This window comes from Rhea pennata, chromosome 9, assembly GCF_028389875.1.
Source record: "Rhea pennata isolate bPtePen1 chromosome 9, bPtePen1.pri, whole genome shotgun sequence".
NCBI lineage: Eukaryota > Metazoa > Chordata > Aves > Rheiformes > Rheidae > Rhea > Rhea pennata.
The window spans coordinates 25,173,756-25,196,884 of NC_084671.1; the positions used below are offsets into that span (position 1 = coordinate 25,173,756).

At 48.5% G+C, this 23,129-nt stretch overlaps 2 protein-coding genes across 11 annotated transcripts in view; one reads left to right on the top strand and one right to left on the bottom strand.

Moving 5' to 3' along the window:
• ARHGEF4 (Rho guanine nucleotide exchange factor 4) overlaps nt 1–7,897 on the top strand; it is a 135,380-nt gene extending 127,483 nt beyond the window's left edge. For both annotated transcript variants that reach the window (XM_062582346.1, XM_062582345.1), the window contains 3 exons: nt 4,944–5,187; nt 5,890–5,967; nt 7,651–7,897. In XM_062582346.1, the coding sequence (XP_062438330.1) occupies nt 4,944–5,187; nt 5,890–5,967; nt 7,651–7,808 (480 nt within the window). In that variant the 3' untranslated portion in view covers nt 7,809–7,897. The remainder of the gene's footprint in view (nt 1–4,943; nt 5,188–5,889; nt 5,968–7,650) is intronic.
• The window catches only part of FAM168B (family with sequence similarity 168 member B), a 51,880-nt gene that overhangs the window by 10,238 nt on the left and 18,513 nt on the right, over nt 1–23,129 (bottom strand). For 2 of the 9 annotated variants that reach the window (XR_009959230.1, XR_009959237.1), the window contains 4 exons: nt 22,725–22,903; nt 10,026–10,699; nt 9,050–9,234; nt 4,491–6,142 (listed from right to left, as the gene is read on the bottom strand). The gene's annotated coding sequence lies outside the window, so the exon portion shown is untranslated. Of the gene's footprint in view, nt 1–4,490; nt 6,143–6,815; nt 8,101–9,049; nt 9,235–10,025; nt 10,700–16,916; nt 17,107–17,775; nt 22,904–23,129 lie in introns of those variants that run through there. The other 7 variants (XR_009959235.1, XR_009959234.1, XR_009959232.1 and 4 more) reach the window with 7 other exon arrangements.

A 23,129-nucleotide genomic window follows, 5' to 3' on the forward strand; every position in this document is an offset into this window, starting at 1 on the left:
CACACACACGCACCCCTTCCCCCCCACACACACGCACCCCTTCCCCCCCGACACACACACGCACCCCTTCCCCCCCACACACGCACCCCTTCCCCCCCACACACACGCACCTCTTCCCCCCCCACACACGCACCCCTTCTCCCCCACACAAACGCACCCCTTCCCCCCCCACACACGCACCCCTTCCCCCCCACACACACGCACCCCTTCCCCCCCCACACACACCCCTTCCCCCCCCACAAACGCACCCCTTCCCCCCCCCACACACGCACCCCTTCCCCCCCCCACACACGCACCCCTTCCCCCACTCACACACGCACCCCTTCCCCCCCAAAACACGCGCCCCTTCTCCCCCCCCACACACGCACCCCTTCCCCCCCCACACACACACTACTTCTCCCCCCCACACACACACGCACCCCTTCTACCCCACACACACACGCACCCCTTCTCCCCACACACACGCACCCCTTCCCCCCCCAGACACACACATGCACCCCTTCCCCCCCCACACACACACGCACCCCTTCCCCCCCCCACACACACGCACCCCTTCCCCCTCCACACACGCACCCCTTCTCCCCCCCACACACACGCACCCCTTCCCCCCCACACACACGCACGCCTTCCCCCCACACACACGCACCCCTTCCCCCCCACACACACGCACCCCTTCTCCCCCCCACACACACCCCTTCTCCCCCACACACACGCACCCCTTCCCCCCCCACACACGTACCCCTTCCCCCCCCCACACACGCACCCCTTCCCCCCCCACACACACGCACCCCTCCCCCCCCCACACACGCACCCCTTCTCCCCCACACACACGCACCCCTTCCCCCCCCACACACACGCACCCCTTCCCCCCCCCCAAAACACGCGCCCCTTCTCCCCCCCCCACACACGCACCCCTTCCCCCCCAAAAAACGCGCCCCTTCTCCCCCCCCACACACGCACCCCTTCCCCCCCCACACACACACTCTTTCTCCCCCCCACACACACACGCACCCCTTCTACCCCACACACACACGCACCCCTTCTCCCCACACACACGCACCCCTTCCCCCCCCCAGACACACACATGCACCCCTTCCCCCCCCACACACACACGCACCCCTTCCCCCCCCACACACACGCACCCCTTCCCCCTCCACACACTCACCCCTTCCCCCCCCACACACGCACCCCTTCTCCCCCCCAAACACACACGCACCCCTTCTCCCCCCCAAACACACACGCACCCCTTCTCCCCCACACAGACACGCGCCCTTCCCCCCCAAAACACGCGCCCCTTCCCCCCCCACACACACACGCACCCCTTCCCCCCACCACACACACACCCCTTCCCCCCCCACACACGCACCCCTTCCCCCACTCACACACGCACCCCTTCCCCCACACACACACGCACCCCTTCCCCCCACACACACACGCACCCCTTCCCCCCCCACACACGCACCCCTTCCCCCCCAAAACACGCGCCCCTTCTCCCCCCCCCCACACACGCACCCCTTCTCCCCCACACACACACCCCTTCTCCCCCACACACACGCACCCCTTCCCACCCCACACACACGCACCCCTTCTCCCCCCCCCACACACGCACCCCTTCTCCCCCCCACACACACGCACCCCTTCTCCCCCACACACACGCACGCCTTTCCCCCACACACACGCACCCCTTCCCCCCCACACACACGCACCCCTTCTCCCCCCCACACACACACACTCCTTCTCCCCCACACACACGCACCCCTTCCCCCACACACACACGCACCCCTTCCCCCCCCACACACACACACTCCTTCTCCCCCACACACACACACACCCCTTCCCCCACACACACACGCACCCCTTCCCCCCCCCACACACACGCACCCCTTCTCCCCCACACACACGCACCCCTTCCCCCCCCACACACACGCACCCCTCCCCCCCCACACACACACACGCACCCCTTCCCCCCCCACACACGCACCCCTTCCCCCCACACACACGCACCCCTTCTCCCCCACACACACACGCACCCCTTCTCCCCCACACACAAACGCACCCCTTCTACCCCACACACACACGCACCCCTTCTCCCCACACACACGCACCCCTTCCCCCCGACACACACACGCACACCTTCCCCCCCCCACACACGCACCCCTTCCCCCCCGACACACACACGCACACCTTCCCCCCCCCACACACGCACCCCTTCTTCCCCCCCCACAAACACGCACCCCTTCCCCCCACACACACGCACCCCTTCTCCCCCCTCCACACACGCACCCCTTCCCCCCCCACACACGCACCCCTTCCCCCCACACACACGCACCCCTTCTCCCCCCTCCACACACGCACCCCTTCCCCCCCCACACACGCGCCCCTTCTTCCCCCCCCACAAACACGCACCCCTTCCCCCCCCACACACGCGCCCCTTCTCCCCCACACACACACGCGCCCCTTTTCTCCCCCACACACACACGCACCCCTTCTACCCCACACACACACGCACCCCTTCACCCCCCACACACGCACCCCTTCTCCCCCCACACACACGCACCCCTTCTCCCCACACACACACGCACCCCTTCTCCCCCCCACACACACGCACCCCTTCTACCCCACACACACACGCACCCCTTCTCCCCCCACACACGCACCCCTCCCCCCCCACACACACGCACCCCTTCCCCCCACACACACGCACCCCTTCTCCCCCACACACACGCGCCCCTTCTCCCCCCCCACACACGCGCCCCTTCTCCCCCCCACACACACGCACCCCTCCCCCCCACACACACGCACCCCTTCCCCCCCCCACACACGCACCCCTTCCGCCCACACACACACGCACCCCTTCTCCCCCACACACGCACCCCTTCTCCCCCACACACACACATGCACGCCTTCCCCCCCCCACACACGTACCCCTTCTCCCCCCCCACACACACGCACCCCTTCCCCCTCCCCACAGACGCACTCCTTCTCCCCCACACACACACGCACCCCTTCCCCCCCAACACACGCACCCCTTCCCCCCCAACACACGCACCCCTTCCCCCCCCAACACACGCACCCCTTTCCCCCACACACATACGCACCCCTTCTCCCCCACACACGCACCCCTTCTCCCCCACACACACACACACGCACCCCTTCCCCGCCCACACACACACACACGCACCCCTTCCCCCCACACACACACACGCACCCCTTCTCCCCCCCACACACACGCACCCCTTCTCCCCCCCACACACGCACCCCTTCCCCCCCACACACACGCACCCCTTCTCCCTCCACACACGCACCCCTTCCCCCCCACACACACACGCACCCCTTCCCCCCCACACACACGCACCCCTTCCCCCCCCACACACGCACCCCTCCCCCCCCACACACACGCACCCCTTCCCCCCACACACACGCGCCCCTTCTCCCCCCCACACACGCGCCCCTTCTCCCCCCCACACACGCGCCCCTTCTCCCCCCCACACACACGCACCCCTCCCCCCCACACACACGCACCCCTTCCCCCCCCCACACACGCACCCCTTCCGCCCACACACACACGCACCCCTTCTCCCCCACACACACACATGCACGCCTTCCCCCCCCCACACACGTACCCCTTCTCCCCCCCCCCACAGACGCACTCCTTCTCCCCCACACACACACACGCACCCCTTCCCCCCCAACACACGCACCCCTTCCCCCCCCAACACACGCACCCCTTTCCCCCACACACATACGCACCCCTTCTCCCCCACACACGCACCCCTTCTCCCCCACACACACACGCACCCCTTCTCCCCCCCGCACACACGCACCCCTTCTCCCCCCCACACACGCAGCCCTTGCCCCCCCCACACGCACCCCTTCCTCCCCCACATACACACGCACCCCTTCCCCCCACACGCACCCCGCACCCCTTCCTCCCCCCCACGCACGCACCCCCTTCTCCCCCCACACACACGCACCCCTTCCCCCCCCACACGCACCCCTTCCTCCCCCCCCACACACGCGCCCCTTCTCCCCCACATACACACGCACCCCTTCCCCCCACACGCACCCCGCACCCCTTCCTCCCCCCCACGCACGCACCCCTTCTCCCCCCACACACACGCGCCCCTTTCCCCCCCACACACACACTCCTTTCCCCCCAACCCCCATGCTCCGCACCCCCCCGTTGCCCTTCTCTACACCCCTTCTTCCCTACAGCCCCTGTCCATACAGCCCCCAGCCTCCTACATCTCTGTCCCCCTGTACATTCCCCTCTCCTCCCCCCACCCCCTGTACGCCCCTCTCCTCTTTCTACACCCCTGCTCTACACCGCCCTCTCTCACACACTCCTCTCTTCCCCTGCACCTCCCTCCGCCCCCCCCATCCCCCTACTCTCCCCTCTACACCTTCCAGCCCCCCCCCCCCACCCCCTACTTCTACACCTCCTTCTTCCTCTATCTGGAGTGAGACAAACTAAGTTGTGAAATCCTCACTGTATTTTATCACTGCTATCAAATTTACTTTTCATTGACAACACAAAAAGTAAAAGCCAGCTGGAACTTTTTAGCTTTCGAATGTGGACTGCAGGACTCAAAGTCTACTTTCTGATACTGGTTTAAGCTGGTGCAGCAGAATCTAGAAGCAAATCCAGTACAAACGTTCCTTCATATTGCCAGAGGTTTTCAGTGTCTACTGTAGCTGGGCACCAATCCTGACCCAGCAGACAAAACTGCACAAGGCCCCACCCTGCCAACGCTATCAAAAAGAAGTTTTAAACTCTAATTCCATTGCTTCAAACCCTGTATCAAGTTTTCTTACAGGACTTCTTAATGACCACTGAAATATGATTAAAAATGCCATCATATTAAAGAAGAAAAGGCACGCCCTAAGGAAGGCAGTGGACAGGAAGCAGCAGAATCAGTATGACGATGTGGTCTCTCTTACAGGATCTTCTGCGCCGGGACATCCTCTATTATAAAAGTCGGATCAACATGGATGATATGGAAATACTGGATGTAGAGGATGGGAAGGACAAGGACTTCAACATCAGCGTGAAAAACGCATTTAAGCTGCACTGCCGCGACACTGAGGAAGTCCACCTATTCTGTGCAAAAAAGCCTGAGCAGAAACAGCGCTGGCTGAAGGCATTTGAGAGCGAAAGGAGACAGGTTCAGCTTGACCAGGAGACCGGTACGGCAAGAGCAGTGCAGCACTTACTTACTTACTTACTTGCTTGCTTTAGACACCAGCCAAAGCGTAAAGGGAAAGGCAACACACACACACACACACACACTCCAGTCCCTCTCTGGGCTGCACACTCGTGCATTCTGAATGAAAAGAGTTTGAAAAAAAAAATCCCCCAAACCCCAGGGAGCAGCCACTGCAGTAATGCTCCTGGCCACCTGCTGCATCGTTAATGACTTCAGGCAGGCCTGCCGAAACAGTCAGTACCTTACATGCAGCTGGAATTACTTTGGAATACAGAGCAAGAGCTCAGCTTGGCAGTGTCTACGCAGAACAGGTTCAGGCAGGGGTTCTCCCTGCCTGACAAGGCCTTCCTTCTTTTGTCTAAATACTGCTCAATTCGGACAAGTGGGCAGATGAGCTTTGCACCACAGTGGGTCTGGTCTCGCTGAAGTGTGGAGCCTGGGGGGTGGGGTGGGGGTGGGGGGAAACAGGAACGCTTGCGTGAGAGGGGGGAGCGCTGCGCAGTGGCACCGGTGCGGGTGAGCAGTACGTGCCCCTTTGCAGCGCCACAAGTAGTCCAGGCGCCTTCCTCCCGCCCCAGCATGTTCCAGCCCCCGTGTTTCTCCTGCTCTCCGAGCCCCTGCGTTCCCCGGAGGTACAGAAAAAAAGTGACCTGCCGCTGACAGACTCTATTTTATCTTCAAGGTTTTTCAATCACCGAGGTGCAGAAAAAGCAGGCAATGCTGAATGCCAGCAAGCAGCACCACACTGGGAAGCCTAAGGGTGAGTCATTCCTGCACGGATCTGGGCTGCGACCATGGGGCGGGCAGCGGCGGTGGAAATGGAGTTTTCTGTTCCGCATGGCTGGTGGCTGAACTACTCCAGCTTCCTTTCAGGGCTTTGTTGTTTTTCTCTAAGCCTTAATTTGGTGAGCAACTGCTGCTTGCAGTGTTATGAGCTTCATTCCAGGTTTTCATGGTCAGATTAAAAAAAAATGGAAAGCAGGAGAGAGGATGGCAAAACAGATGAGCTACTTGGACTGAAGTAATCATTCCCAGAAAACAGCGCTATAGAAAGTTAAAATAATCTGGCCAAAGATAAGGAGCAGCAAAGACAAACCATCTTAAGCTTATCAGCACACTCCATCTGAGAGACTGAAGGCATCTAAAGATATTCACATTCAGTAGCTAAGATATACCCAATATGTAGCCATCTCTATTTTTAAATAAGGAAAATTAAAATTTGGAAAAATTCTAAAAACCTGCAGAGAGATTAAAGCGTTAGTCACTTGCTCTTTCTAATAACTGGCAAATAAATATTGTCATACAGTCACTATCCCTCTACTGTCTTCTATACACATATGCTTTTCACCTAAGAACTAAACAAACACTTCAAAAAGAAAATCTGTAAATATAAGCCATAAAGTTATATTAGCTCCAGCTGGTAAATACCTCTCTTGATGGGAGATGTGGCTGCTAAAGCCATCTCCTATATATCAAATATAAATTGAACTAAGGAATCACAGCATTAAGACTGGAAAGTGTGTCATAAAGAATTATTTTATCCAGGAATCAGAAAAGTGGTTAAGAGTGCAACTTTTTTTTTTTTTTTTTTTTTTTTTTTGGGGGGGGTATTGTCTCTAAGCCTAGCCATTGTGTTATTTTTAACCTAGTCTTCTGGTTCGGTTTAATTTTTCTTCTTCTTTTTGCTTGTAAGGATTTTCATGTGCCTTTTCTCAGAATAAGCCTTATTTTAATTTATGGGAATAGTTTTGATCAAATGGCCTTAAACTCTTGGATAGACAGATGGTGAGCTCACATGAAATAATTTGCAGCACAGTTCCTGGTAGCTTCAGAGCCAGTCAGGAAACTAACTACAGGTGACCTGCTTTGCACCTAAGCGTTGAGTGCTCTGCCAGAAACCACAGCTAACTACAGGCAGCTGCCGCTATTTAGAGACTAGTTCACGTATCGCCCTAGAAGCCAGGCTGTCCAAGCAATCTGTCACTCCCATGCGAGAGACGAGACTGAAAAGAGTGAGCCTGCGTGACCCACACGATGCAGCGGGTTATAAAGGCCACTACAGCAGGGCCTAGTCCTGCCTGCGCAGCTGCGCTACGCTTGACCCGCTGGAGACACCACAGGAATAGTTACAGCTTTGGTGAAATCTCACGTGCAGATAGCGTGCTCATCCACAGCGCTGTTAAAACGTTTTTGTGAGCAGTAAGGATGATTTAGTGGCAGTGACGAGAAAGGAAGGTTCCCGTGCCTCATGCCTGCAGCAGCGCAACCGAGGATTCCTCCTAGCCCCTTCTGTGACACACAGGAGCTGTGTTACAGGTAGTACTGAGACACCCCCAGTTCAGCACGCTGGCTCTACAGACTAACTCCCCTGCAGGACTGGGCAGGGCTCAGGGCAGGGAACTGTGCTGAACTGATGTGCTTCCCCCTCTCCTTGTCATCGCAGCTGTCACCCGGCCGTACTACGACTTCCTGATGCGTCAGAAGCACCCCACGCTGCCTACCACTCTCCCTCAGCAGCAAGTCTTCATGCTGGCAGAGCCCAAGCGCAAGCCCTCGAACTTCTGGCAGAACATCAGCAGGCTGACGCCCTTCCGGAAGTGAGGGCAGCCCCATGCTTGTGCCTGAATCCCACCCGCGAAAGCACTTTACCCGTCAGTCCTGGGAGATGGAGCCCACTTCTTCCACTCCTTTGTTTGCAGAGGATGGCCCATGTGCTCCTTCCTTCCCTATTTATTTTGCAGACCCGACTGAACGCACTGGCTCTGAAGTGGGACACGGTGCGTGTGCACATGCACACATGTGTGTGTTTGTGCCAGTCCAACCCAGCCAGCCCTGCACAGCACCCAAGAGGCAAACTTCCAGGAAAAGCTCACAGGAGCCTGAAGTGTTTCATCTGCAAAGATTTTGCTTGTCAGTTGTATTTTGAATCATTCCTTCCAGCTGTGACCACTACTGCTGTCTGGCAGCTGCCAGAGAGGGGACAGCAGCTGATACAGCCACCAGCTCAGTGTCCACTGACACGTTCAGAACAACCCCTCGGTGTTGCTGACGTTACACACCTTAGGGGTGGGGACAGACCCTTCCGTTCTCCTCTCATCCCTCTTTCCCGCATTCCTCATCAAGGACGTGATCCTACACCCTAACCGATCAGTTAGCCTTTGCTGGCACTCAGACAAGACAACAGTGAGTACTGCACTGTGACCCTTTCCTTTCCTTTAGTTCAACACACAGATGAACTAAACAGTATGTTAATGGTGCCAATCAACCTACAGCATGAGTAAAGTTCAAGAATCTCCCTAGTGGGGGTTGACTTACTTATTTAAGTTAGAGAAAAATGTGCCTAAATTAATACCATACTCAATTCCATAGATTCTCTTCTGTCCATCATTCTGCCATATTTCCTGGCCAATGAAAATGCTCATTGTTTGTAATGATGTGTTTGTTTATTTATGGTAAAACACAGAACTGTGTATTTTGTAAGTAAGTCTGTAATTGGTCTTGTCAGATGTTGTTAACTTGACGCCTGTTTTGTCTGTTTTTCTTTTGTTTGATTTGTTTTTAAAAAACAAGAAGGTCAATATTTGCAAACCTAGCTCCCAAAAGTCAGGGTCTGCAGTTCAGCTCTGAAAAAGCTAACAACAACAGCTTGATTGTTATGCAAACTCCTACAGCCTGAAGTTCATGGAATATTAGTACAGGTTTTTGACACCTATAAAACAATCTTAAGGCCATTTGTAAAAGGCTGAAATCTGGCATTAAGAGTCTCACTTTAGGTACCCAGGTTTCAAAACTATGGCCAAAATTCACTTAAATCTGTTAGCAAAAGGAAAGATTTGCCTTACCATAGCGAGTTAGAAGCCATACTGACTGAATTCCCTAGCTTAGGAGACATCCTGTGGCAGCAGAAGGAACCCGCCCGCTCGTTCCAGCCTGAGGCTCCTGCGAGCGCACGCTGACCGCCTGCACTGCTCAAGCATCCAGCGTGCGTTGCTGCTGTAGCTGGCCCAAGTCTGGTCCTCCAGGATACCTGAATTCAGTAGCATGTACAAAGTCATTCTTGCACTATATCTCCCCTCAGACCAGGGGCTACATTTAATTTCATAAAGAAACTTGTGAAAGTGACTCTCAGTCTGTGTTTGTGTCTGACCTGTCTACCCGTGTACACTGTTGTTTCTCCTCAAAGTCAGAGCACAGGTTTTGCTCTTGCAGCTCCAAGTGACCATGAATGAGTGGAGGCCGTGCTAGAAGGCTGCGCTCCCAGCACAGTCATCCTGCGGAGGGCAGGCTGCTCGGTGCCGACAGGGCACCGGAGATGTGCCCGTCCCGCAAAACACCAGTCAGGGCTGCTGTGTCACCTCCTTTCCCCCTCCCACCAAATTCCTGTTAGCATGGATTCCTGTCAAGGGTCTTACGCCACACTAACTTGGTCTCTTAAAAATTAAGCCGGGGGGGGGGGGGGGGTGTACAACACACTAACCATCTCTAGGATGGTTCCCTGAACGGTAAGGATTTCTAGAAAGCATCGAACAAGCTGCAGGGGGTGCTTGAGCGATATGAAAGAGGAAGAGCCAGCGCCGGCGGACACGAATGCCCGACTGACAAACCAGCTCCGCCAGGGGCCTGCTCACCCGCACAGCCAAGTGTGTGCCGGCTGCCGGCCTGGGGAGCAGCACAGCTGCCTGCTTTCCTCCGAGGCAGGGCGAGCAGCTGCACCACCACCACCAGCCAGGACAGTCCTAGAGCTGCACGCAAGATTCCTGCCTGTGGGAGACAGCCCCCCCCCCTTCATCCCAAGTAGCAGAGCAAAAGAGGACTTACCACAGCCGAAGTGCAGCCTTCCGACTGCCCCATGGGGGACCTGAATCAGCACAATTATTCATGTGCACTGAGTTTTTTTTTTTCTTTTCCAAATGCATCTGTAATTGCATGCAGCAGTTGGGAAGCCACACTGGGATGCTTACAGGCATGTCCTTCAACTACTGAAAAATCAAGTAGGTTTCACAACCCAAAGGAAAAAACAAACAAACAAACAAACAAACAAAACCCCACCAGCCTCATTTACACTTTCCTGCAATCGTCTCAGCCTTGCAGCGCGCAGAGTCGTCCCTTGGCTTCTGCTCTTGCAAACCATGCACCCTAATGAGCCTGGCTAGCCCCTCTCCCCCACACCGGCACACAGCAGCAGCTGCCCACCTTCACCAGCGCACAGGCAGCCTCGCACAGCTGGGTCTCTGCACCTGCCCCACGAAGCAGAGGTTTTGCTGCCGGAGGAGGTGGGGCTGCCTGCCCTGGCCTGCTGTCCAGGGCCCCAGGGTTGCTGCTGCGATGACCACGATGACCACGGCCCCTTGAGCAGCAGCCCAGAAAGGCACCGCCCTGAGCCCCCGCCTGGGCACTTAACCAGGCTGACACCCCCTTCCTACCTTGAAGCAACGCTCAGCGCGTGTAGCATGGTAGTGCCACCACCAGCACTGTGTCAGCCTGTTGCATCCCTGCTAGAGCACGCGAGAGAGAGAGAGAGAGATTGTTTGTTAGTGTCTGTGGTTACCCTAAGTGTCTATACCCCTCCCCAAACTCACACCCAACTGACGTGTTTGGTTTTTTTTTTTGATTGTTTAGTTGGTTGGTTTTTTTGATTGGCCAGGAAGAATGAACATGGTGGCATAAGCCATGAAGTTTTTTTTTTGTTTGTTTCTTCGTTTTTGTTTTTTAAATGAGCACTGCAGTTAAGTGGGGACAGGAATGCTCGATTCAAGCAGAGTCATTAGGCTGGAAGAGGCCTTGAAGGGCTCTAGTCTGAGTCTCAAGCAAGGCCAATACTGAATCAGGTTGCTCATCACCTGGTCCAGGCACTGTCTGCACATGTCCAAGCATGGAGCTACCCCAACCTCTCTGCCCCCCCCCCCCTCAAACTTCCAGGCTCTCACCATCCACCTTGTGAAAAGTATCTTCCTCCATCTGACTGAAATTTCCCTTGCTGCAACCTCTGATGTTTTAATTTATATTATTTACTTTACACAGACACTCAGCTTGCTTAATGTCTATACAAATCAGTAGAAACCCTGAGCTAGTCTACTGAACTAGATGGGGTTACAGCAGCACAGAACCAGCATCCTTAAATCCACAGCTTGGAGGCAGGAAATAAAACCCCAGCCTTCTGTGCCTCAGCACATATATGAAGAGAGCTGGCTACTATGATGAGCTTTGCAGCAGTAGTCTGAAGTGTAAACATGCATTTGCTTTAGTTAATTAGTTGTCAGATTATGCCCTGCCAGAATTCATTTCATATCATCTGATCAGTGCCCACGAACAATCTATAAAGAAAGAGATATTTCTATAGCTTTATAATTGCCAAACCCAGTTGGAACTAGTTAGTTATTTCTGGTAGAGAAATACACTCCCTACTCAAATGCCTATCAATCAGTAATATTTTTTTTTAATAGCAGCATCTTTAGTTAGGATTCTAGTGTTGAAAAATATGTGGAGCTAGGATCTGATTCCTTATGCAAGCCTGAAGTCGGGTACAAGCCTGATCACACTGAAAGAAAGAAAGAAAGGTGGAAACTTTGTAACACAACAGCTGCAGCAGGGGCACTGATAAACAGGTAAGGCTCAAGGTATTTATTTAACCATGCACCAACAGACCAACTTCTAAGTCTGGATTGGCTTTTACCAAGGAATTTCATCCTTTGTTGTCTACCTCGCAGTCATTCCATATTCACTAACCACCTATTCTTTCCCAAACAGACGCTGCATATTTCATTTTGATGTTTAACTGTCATCGTTGATCTTTCTTAAAGAATTAAACACTCAGGTCATGCCATCTCCTCAACCACTGACTGAACAGTAAAACGTGGATATGCCAGAGAGTGGTAACAGCCTGACCGGCACGGCATTGCCCCTCTACCCGGGCACCTGGGTTTTGAATGGAGTTACCTGCACTTTACTGCCGTTTGCTATTATCAGAAAAAAAAAGCCTGCGAATGCCAGAAGCATTTATATTCACACACGTTACGCAGATTCACCAGGTCACCTGAACTTCAGTAGAGGGGTTTCCTGGCACCGGAGCAGCGGGGGGAGCGTACCCCTGCCAGGGTTACTGAGCTGAAAGCGACAGAGCCACCTCACCGGCTTCCCGAGGAAAGGCTACGCTGGAAGCGCGATGAAGCGGCCACACGAGACGCCAGCACCCCCTCTCGCTCTCCGGACGGGAAGGTTTGCCGTGGCCAGAACACCGCGCTTTCACGCGGAACAAACTGAGCCTCTTGACACAAGTCTGAACAGCAGCTGCTCATCCAGATGCCAGGGCTGAACCTACCTAACTACTTGCAAAATGCTTCAGCATGAAGCTACCTAAGGAGACCAACATGATTTGAGCCAGCGTGGGCGGGTTTTTTTCCTCCTCCTTCTCTCCTGTAACCATAAGTTTAGGGAAGAAAAAATCTCATGAACAACAGTCACATTTCTCAATGAGTGAAACTTGCCTGGATTTCACTTGAGTGAGCAAGGCACAGAATTGAAAGCATGTGAACCAGTTAGAGGACGAGCTGTTGAAGCTGGCAGTCAAACAAAGAAAACCTGGGGCTGCCAAAGAGGCTCATTTTCTGCTCACAACAGACAAAAACAAACCAAAACAAATAAAACACCCCTTCATTTCTGTTTAATATTACTAGTCCAGAACAACTGAACCGGAAAAGGTGGGTAATACCCTGGAAAAATACCTATAATTCAAGTTTGGACAGACTCAAAAGCAGTACTAACTGAATTTTGAGCTAAAAAAAACCCCTTTGAACTAAATCAAAGCATCAAAAAGAACAGCTCCCATGGAGCCAAAGATTTTCATGATGCAGCCTTTAAGGTTTTTTTCCTGTTTCGTCCTTCACCGCAGAGCGATGGGTGCAGGGCGGGGAAGACTCCTGTTCCTTCTGGGCCTCGTCCACCGCCTCACTGCTGTGAACTGCTGGCAGCTCCTGCCATCCAGGACACTGCTCTACAAAACCCACGTTTCACCGTCTGTCCTCTGGAAGCCCGGGAGGCAGACAGCACCTGCATCCGGGTGTCCGAACAGCTTCCTGAAAATACCAGAAAGCCGGGCCTCCGCATCGTAAGTTAGGACAGCTAAAATGGAGGCATCTAAGAGTAAGAGACACTCAAAACAATTTCAACTCCAGACTGAAAATGCCACCCTGCTTTTTGGGATGCCAGAATGCTTTCATTTCTTTTATCTTTTGCAGTGTAAGTCAAAATACCAGGCTGTGCTCCTGTGGATTTACTTTACTGGAAACTTATGGTCATCTAACAGCAGAATTAAAAGCTTCTGTCAACTTGCTTCTAAATATCAGTATTTTAAATTTTATCACTTGCTGCATGGATTGCTTAAGAACTGACTTTGTCAGCATCTACAAGATGGCACACATTCCAGCAAATTCTAATTTCTTATTTTACTGTATTACAACTGTCTTGAATTCTCCTACCAGGTTTAGCCACATACCTGTTAACAAGGGTTATGGCATCGCAATACCTGTTTTGACAATGAAAAAATAGTACTGCAATAATTTCTGAAGTTTTAGGAATACAGCTGTTTATACTTCTTTAAATGGCTGGAGCCTCAGCCTGTAGCTGCTGCTGCTCAAGTTGCCTACTGAGGTCAGCAGGACGTGCCACAGCCATGAACAGGGAGCAGTGCCATGCAGGTATGGTCATAAGGTCTCAATTACGATGCCTTGCCCCAGCCTACCAGTGAGAAAGTCCCTGCTGAGCAAAACTGTAGGATCAGGTCTTCAGGTAAGTAAAGGGTTAAAGAGCGAGAGCTGGGGTAACAGACAGATCTTAACTGAAAAATTTTGATGTGTTTTCAGATTATTTGAACCCACTGAAAATGCAGTTTTGTTCGTTTAGTTTGACAGTGCAGAGGAGGGAAGCAGCAGAGTCAAATCTAGGCAATGCTTTTCAGAAGGAAGCTAGTGCAAAAAGGTAGATAAAAATATATAACGTGGCAAAAGCCAAAACGCAGCCCTGCACTCATTTGCTGAAAGTGCTACCCGGAGGTTGGGGCGGGAGGATGGCCTACTGCGTGTTCAAGAGCATTTCTCAGAACAGCAACCTGGATTTCACATGCCTTGTACTCACAGCTGCACGGCTCCAGGGTCACGGGACGCCAAGGGGCGCCCCCCTTCCCGGCCACGCAGCAGTCGCAGCTTGCTGCCCTGCCTTGGGATTAACTCCTCACACCACATTTTGGGTTTCACCATGTCTCCCATCTGTTCCTTCAGCAAGAAGCTACATTACTGAAATCCCATGGCTTTGGCAACGCTGGTGCTATTAGGAAAAATATAGGCTGCTTGTTCTCCGTGCATAACTCTCCTGTCACCCTCCTCCCTGCAGTGACTCCACTCCTCCTCTCCTCATAGCGGGCTTTTCTTTTGCACAACTTTGCTACCAAAGCAGCTCCCTGTTTTACAGTCTGTGCAGATAAATTCCTGCGATACTGAACCCAGACTTGTATACCTTTGTGTGCGACTGGCCATTTACATATACACTTGTGAGATGGGAAATAAACAAGCTATCAGCTTTTCTCCTGTCTAATTCTGTACTCTTTCCCATTAAAACGTACTACTGAGGACACAAAATAAATAGCTATGTAAGCAGACTGAGTGCTTGACAGTGCCTGTTACCTTTCCACAACTGCTCCCCCCCCCCGCCCTTATTTTTTTTTTTTAAAAAAAGCATCCTACCTTAGCACCTGTGCATCCAGTAGTTAGGCTTGACAACAGTCTTTCCACCTCCAGCAACCTGACACAACATACTCGCCATCCCAATCACATCACCAAGAAAAGCTTTAACCCCGGCTTCAGCAATGCCCATGCTCATGTGCTGAAGGGGGATACAGCACATGATCTCAGCTACCTACCCCGCTGCTGAAGCTGAGGCCTCGCTCGAGCCCGGGTAAGCACCGTAACTGCCGTGATGTGTCAATGCTGACAAAACGCCTTTGTGCCTCATCACAGCTAAGTCTCCCACCGTAACATTAGCAACTCTAACATCTATTCCTTGTACCTGTCTCCACCAACACACTACATAAAATTCACCCTATATGATCAAATTACTATGAAGTTACTAGAAACTGTATCAAGAATATACGAAGTTACTGAACAGAAATACTAAAGTACTGTTCAATAGTTTTGGAAAACTTCCACATCTTGCACAAGAAAACACCTGAGCAAAGACAACCCCTTCAGTCATTTGTGTTTATTCACATTTATTCTTAGTTCCCAGAGCAGTGGCAACTATGAGGCCGCACGGGAAAGTAACACTGATCACAATTCTTACAATAAGGCTCGTAAAAGTGAGACTGCAGAAAGGTGCGTTTCCCCTCTCCTGTTTTTCCAAAGCATCAGTTGCTCCCCACGTGTTATCTTTCTTGTCTGGAAAGCAACAAGCTATTGTGAAACACTACAAAATAGCTTAAGATAGCCTGAACGAAATGAAAGGTTGACTGCACTAATTAAAGCTGAAAGATGGGCTGCTCAGTGCCAAGTGTTCTCAGTCAAGCTTGTGTTTGAAACATCTTTCAGCCCACCAAGGTTTGTAACTCTGGCTTACATCCTGACTCTGGCCTGTGCGGATCAGCAGCTCCCCCAAAAGCTAGCCATCCCCACCGTGACACACATGCCGCAGCTTCCTGTAGCTATCACAGACCACTTACTGCTGTCCAGATCTTTTTTTTCAGTACTCACATGGGTCTGGTTTTCCTCTGGATGACTAAGACAGTTAATAACCTACTGAACTTTGAAGTAAAACCCAGGAGTTCAGTAGGCCTCCCCACACCAGTCAGACACTTCACCCATGTACAACGGCAACACCTTCCACACCCAGTGTTACAACTGACACGTCCTACAAAGAAAAACTCTCAGGTAACTAATAACCTGTAGCCACCCCCGACTGCAGTGGAGTCTGCCAACCAAACCTTTTGTCACTCGCAGCAATCTGCACATGAGCAATCGGCACAGAATCAGCAACCCATTAAGTTTAGATCCTATATAGCATCTACTAGAAAAAGCAGATTTCGTGTCCCTAATTAGCTACAGGCAAACTTGAAACTCAAAGAACCTTTTGCCTGATTTCTGGTACTTCCTCAGCAGTTGCTTTTCTGAGAGGATCCCTAGCTTCTAACCAAAGTGTCCAAAGCTGCCTCCAGCATGAGAACTCGTCAGTGTAACCACCCTTCACAGCGAATCACTAACAGTTGCCCACCAGCAAGTGGGACAGTGATTTGCACCACAGCATATCTACAAAATGAGAATGCGGAGAAGGAAAAAGGAAACCATAATTGGCATGAGCAACCTCCAAAATGCAACAGGGGTTTTGATAGTTCTGTGATCTTATTAAGAGCAAAACAAAAAGGCCACCTTGTAAGTTCAGTACCGTTATGCGTGTCAGGAGGATTAGTATAAAAGAATTCTCTGCAACAACAAGCCACAAGAATGGCCATACCGGGATCCCTTTAACCCCAAAATGGTCAGCAACACGTCCGAGAACAGCACTTCTCCTTTATATCCTCCCAGATTCCAGCAACTCGTTGCTTAAGGATTCTCCCCCTTCAGCAACCCCGACAACTTGCAAAAAATATCTCCCTGCAAAATTTAAGTAAACACCGGGTAACCAGTGAGCAATCAGCTTGAGGTAACACACGCCGAGAAATCCCCTGTGATTTTAAGTGCCCAGCCACGAGCTAAGAAGCTGAACTACTTCGCTGAACACACACAAAAAAAGTCAGTTGCAATAATCTCAAAAACCAAACACTACATTTGCAGTTTGATGCAGTTACTGACATAATACCTTCCTCTTCCAAAGCGCTGCTCTCTCAGGAACGTTATCGGGTAAGTTATTTTTTAGAGACCTACAATAAATGAAAATAGCTGGTTAGTTCAAGCAGTATACGCCCTGAAATAATCTGCATACTTCCATTTTAACGTCATTTACAGTCGCCCACCATTTAAAGAGATAGGATAACTGCCCACATCTCACACCTACTCACCCTTTCCCTTATTTGGTGCATTCAAGGCACCAACTTCAAAAAAGAAAATTCTGCTCAAGGCTTGTCATCTTGCAGACAGCAGGAATTTGGTATCAAGTAAATGCTTAGGAATTGTGAAATTTATATCTGTTCCCTTTATCTTAAGTTATTCTGTTCTCCAGAAACTTAAAAAAAAAAAAGAAAGAAAGAAAGAAAAAGAAAAGAAACAAAACACCCACAAATCAGAGACACATTCACAGAGTATCAGAATATCCAGGTAGTGCCTCAAAAGGAAACAAGGCCGAGTTGCACCATCTTTACCAGACTCTCAGAAAGGGCAGCCTTCACTTACTACTGTTTTTTGTTAGTCATTAAGAATGCTTATTGAGAAAGTCAAATTTGCAGTATTTAACTGATTTGAATATTTTGCTCTGCTCTGACCAGATTTCATTCGTTTAAAGGGAGTTTCAACATACCGTATTGCTGACCAGCAACTCAAATGCCAGCAACATTTTTGAAATGGATCATGTCACCAAAGTAGAAAAAACACAATAAGCAACACAAGTCAATCTTTATTGAAAACTGAAGTATTAATACATAACAATTCTTGTTACAATAAACGTGCTTTTAAGAATTTAAATCTGAGCTCATCTACTCATTGAATTGCATAAAAAATAAAAAAGTATGAATTTCACAATTGAACTGGCTCAGAATGGAATCTCCACTCTTTGTGTTGATGCGGTAGTTCAATGCAGGAGTGAGTGATGCTTTAAAACTTATTCTGGAAGACAACATTGACCTAAACTTTAAAAAAAAAAAAAGTACCAATATAACTGTTCATAAGACAGTTTTAAAAAAAGTCATAAAAAGGAAACCTGTATCTATTTCATAACAAACATGGAGAACTATTACTGGGGCCTCTTGTACTTCCATTGCATGCACTCACTTTTTCAAATCTTAGACATGAGGGCAGCCAATAATAGCATTACAACAAGAGAAAAAAAAACACTAACAAATCCATTCTACTTAAAACAAGTCTGTACAGCAGCCAGCTAAAAAAGCTTTCCCAGTTTGCCTGCTAAGTGCCCAAAAGTCGCAACAGTTTAGAAAGGTCATGTTCACTTTCTCGATGTTGAAACTTCAGAGCCCATAAATTGTTCAGAATATTTTCTATCACAAATGGACCCTTACCACCCGTGGAATTCAGATGTTTAAGTATTATATTCAACATACAAAAGAAACGGTTTCCTTGTCCCCAGATAAGCACCATTCCTCTTCCTTCTCTTCTCCCTGCAAAATGCACCTTATTTTTTCTTAATACAACCCCTCGATGGAGGTGAATATAGATTGCCGACAAAGCCCTCGCTAACTTGGAGGTCTCAGAGAAAACTTAATTACTGGCAAGGCTTGACAGCCAAACACAACCCTAACTTTGCTATAGTTGTTCCTTTTCATTGGCATTCTACCTCATCAAATCTGAGGGTCTCTACAGGAAGCTTAAGAGTTGGTAAAACATAGGATTAGAAAGCTGACACTTTAATGAGAACAATCTGAATGAGCTTAATCCTTGGTGTTCACAAACATTTCAAGATGAGGATTAATAATTGCTTTCGATCCTCAGCAAATGCTAAGCTCGGCCAGCGACACCTGCTGGAGAAAACTGGACAGGGCTCATGCCTATTTCCTACGACTACTGCACAAACCACATCCTCAGCAACTGCAAATTACAATTCCACAACCACAGCATCTGTCCTCTTTTCCACAAGTTTCAGCTGAAGCATCACTATTGTTCATGTTTCTAAAATGGGAGATCTTGCATACACGGTATATCCCTATTCTCTGGTATCAGTTAAAGCCTAGAGTTAGTGGTAGCATCAGCTCGTTGTGCTTATCTATCCAAGCGAAAACATGTTCTAGATCCAAATTAATGTTATACAAATACTGTGCTTAAGCACTGGGGAGTGATTCCAAGTCAATTCTGACCATTTCTTGCTCGAGTAACTTATGTGGCCTATTGCTCGAGTAGAAGCAAAGCTGAAACGCTCCATGAAGAGTAGTCGATGTTAAGTACCCTGGTATTCAACTCTGTACCATGATCTACGCTCCAATATGGTGGTACTTACATTTGTTTTTTCAGTGGATGAAATGATACAAGGAAGGATTTGAACTAAAGTGAATTAATTTTTGTAATCTACCACTGCACATCTAAGCATTTAATTTGCATAGTACACTCAAAAGAAGCTTTCATGAACAGCATATTCCTGTACATCTCCTAGAAATTTTAAATTGGAGATGTTTGGTTGCAATAAGCATTGGCAAGATACGGTAGTAGGTTCTCTGTTCTCCTCCCTATTGTTTGATTAATAACTACTACACCACCAACTAGGGCTATGTGTTTTTGGTGCCAATCGTTAGTCATTTTTATTTCGCTGCTGCTATGTTTAAAAGACATTTTCATCAGCTGTTATGGACACAGGGAATACTTCAGTCTTAAAAATATTTTATCTAAACTCAACACTTGAATAATAATAATAAAAAAAAATCTATCTTGGACTTCTCTTTGTTATTGCTGCAACAGTTATCTTCAGTTCCAGGTCTAAAGTAGTACTTTGCTTTTTTTTTTTTTTTTTTTAAATCTATCATATAAAGCTGCCATTAAAGATTTTTTTTTAAAAAAAAGAAAAAAAAGGCTTGATCTGAAATGTTTCTACTGCACTAGCTCTTTTCATTTTCTGAGGAGCTCTAGTGCAAACACATACTGTGTATTTATTTATAAAGGAATTCTAAATAGGGAATGTTATATAAAAAGCAGGAGAGAATGTTTCATAAGACCCTCACTGTGTAAACGTCTATTTAATGATGTACAATTTCCCCTGCCAGTTTTATATCCATGCTTTCTACTATTTGCAACAAAATACCATTAAGATAGTTATATATACACACATATTCCCCCCTGTCCCCTTGCACTGTGCTTTTGGTTACTTCCCATATCAAACTACTGGAGACATGGCTCCACCCTCCCAGTAGATCACCACCAGAACTGGAAGGTGTGATACCTTTTAAAAAAAAGGTAGGTTCCCCCTCATGGATGAATCCCATAATGCAACTTAGAAAAAAGTGCTCAAGTAAGTGAGACTGCCCAAATGGTATGGAATACTAAAGAGACCAATTCCAACACAACATTTAGGAATCTGAAGTCAGAGCAAAGATGTAGGACACCATATTCATTCCTTAACTATGAACCTAACGCAGCATTCATGAAAGTTCTCTCCTATGGTTTTCAAAGCTTTTGCTTCTTGGGTGATGAGACAGGAGACAGCAAAGCTCAGAGCTTGTTCTTTATAGCTTCTCCTCAATAAAGCACTGTTTCACACCTCAACTGTTTTTATTAAAATTATACTAAGACAACAAAAATCTCAACTCTACACTAGCAAAACTGGACAAACAGCCTGTATTAACGTTCACTGTATTCTCTGGCGCACCTGACTAATCAAAGCTGCAAACCTACTACACAAACGGAATTGTTAAACAGACTTGAACAAAGCAGTATAGATTCAAATGTCTGGGGTAATTTTCTGCTCCATATAAAAACATATGGAAATCCCTAAGCTGCAGTAAGTGCTCATGAGTAAGGTTTAAAGTACTTATTGTCAACACCATAGTTATGTTCAAGGCATTAGAAATAAGGGGTCATCCACTGACAATGATCCATGCAAAATAATCCTAAACTTTATTAAACAACAAAAAAACATACATGGAAGTAAAAAAAAAAAGAAAAAAAAAAAAAGAATGGAGAGTGCTTAAGGTAAAAAATAGTTACTGAAGGCTCTAACCGCCAATGGGTTATCAGGTACATAAGCCTCCCACCAGGGCAGAGTACTGGAATGGCGGCATTAAATCAGCATTGATGCTACCCTGAAGTAGCTGCCAAATTTGTATAGGAGCAGAACACCCCAAATCAAAGCACAACTAGATACGCAACTTAAAAAAAACACCCACACTTCTGAATGGAAGTTAACCTACAAGAACACTACAGCCTGATATACCTCTGTGTAAACATTTAAAAGGGAACAACATTTTATAACCACTTACTGCATACTTATTGCAGATAGAATGTATCCAAAAGAACAAAACTGCATTTTTCTGGAATCATAAATCATGCAGGCTTAAGAAAAACCTTGATTTTCTGTGCAATAGTCAAATTTAAAAATTTAAAATCTTCCCCGTAACAATTTTGGTATACAAATGGGTTCTAAGGCTAGCCCTTTATCCCCATAGCATTTGCTTTGAGGTACTTTTTTAAAAATTGAAGTTGCAAGCAAGAATATCAGAAATGACTCACTGCAATGAAATGCTAATCTGCAGTCAGTCTTGTGTGCTTCCAAGTGCAACTTAGGAAGTGTAAAAAAAAAATCCTAAAGAATACACCAAACATCTGGAACCGACGAATGGCTCTTACTACAATTACAAATGTTTTCAGGAAAACTCCCCAACTCTACATTCTGACAGTCCTACTAGAGCATATCCCTAGCCCATACTGCAAGAAGCTAATAAGGAAATTGTGTTAAAATGGTTTGTTCCCCTTTAACATACTCATCAGGCACACAAGCTTCTCTCAGGATAAGATGCAGCTGAACTCCTCCTGTTTGCGGTGGAAAACTCTAGCATTTCTTAAATTTCAGGAAAGCAAGCTGGGTCAACTGCAGATACATTTTCAACTATGATATTCTCTAGGAAAAACAGCATGGGTTTCCTGAACCGAGAACAAAACAAAAATGTTTTTCTATCAGTCTGTGTGGCAGTCTCACTTTGACACATCTTGCATCATATGAAAGATAGTACTGGATATGTATCTCCCCAGGACGTATAATTCCATTATGCAGGTGATGTTACCTTCTCCTACTCCTAACAGCAAGTACTTGCCTCAAGGAAGTTTGCTTTACTTACTGGCACACAGTATTACCTTTGTCATTTCATTCTGATCTTTAAGAACTTCTGTATAACACTGAATCCATAAAATGAAAATGGTAAGGTATGAATGTGTGCGGGATTTCTACAGCTTATCTGACTCGTTTTCCAGTCACTCCAATTTGTGTTAGTTGAATTTGAACAGAATACATCACTTAAACGAAAAAAAAAAAAAGTGCCCCTTCTAAACTGGCAACTCCATCAACCTCAAAAAGGTTGAAGCACTTATCTAATGTATATTACGGTATACTATAAAGAAACTCACTTTCATGATTCTACCTTTTAAGACCCTGCATACATTACAACAGTGCATTAGTGATACAAGTTGTAAAATACTTTTCGGTTCCTTTGGATTTGCATATGATGGTTTTTGCATCAGTCACTGCAGGTAGATTGAGCAAGCTTTGTTTTTGTGTTTTAACATGCATTCAACTAGATATGGATCAGAATAAATTTATACTCCCTTTTTATCATTATAATTAGCTAAAAAATTGCAAGACAGTCCACAAAACAGGATTTGCTTTAAGACTAACTGCTGGAGTTCCAAGACGTAAGATATGCAGCACTGGAAAAATCTTCAGTGATCAGGAATTAGTAGTGTTTAGCCAAGTGTTGAAAGCATTCAGAAGAAAAGTCCTGGTTGGAGGCATGAGGGCTTCAGCACCAACTTTTAAACCTCAATTTCTTGATTGCATATCTCCCATCTTCAAACCTACATGAAGGGTGGGAAAACAGGGAGGAGAAAAAACACGTATCACAAGGAAAAAGTTCAATTATACGGAAACTATGAGTGTTATCAAGCATTCTAACACAGTATGCTTCACAGTGATAGGCATAAACAACAGATGTTAAAAAATGTCATCTAGTGCTACTCTAGCACTCACCTAGTCAACTGAAATCACTATCTACTAATTCTGTAGGTTGAGGAGAAAGAATCT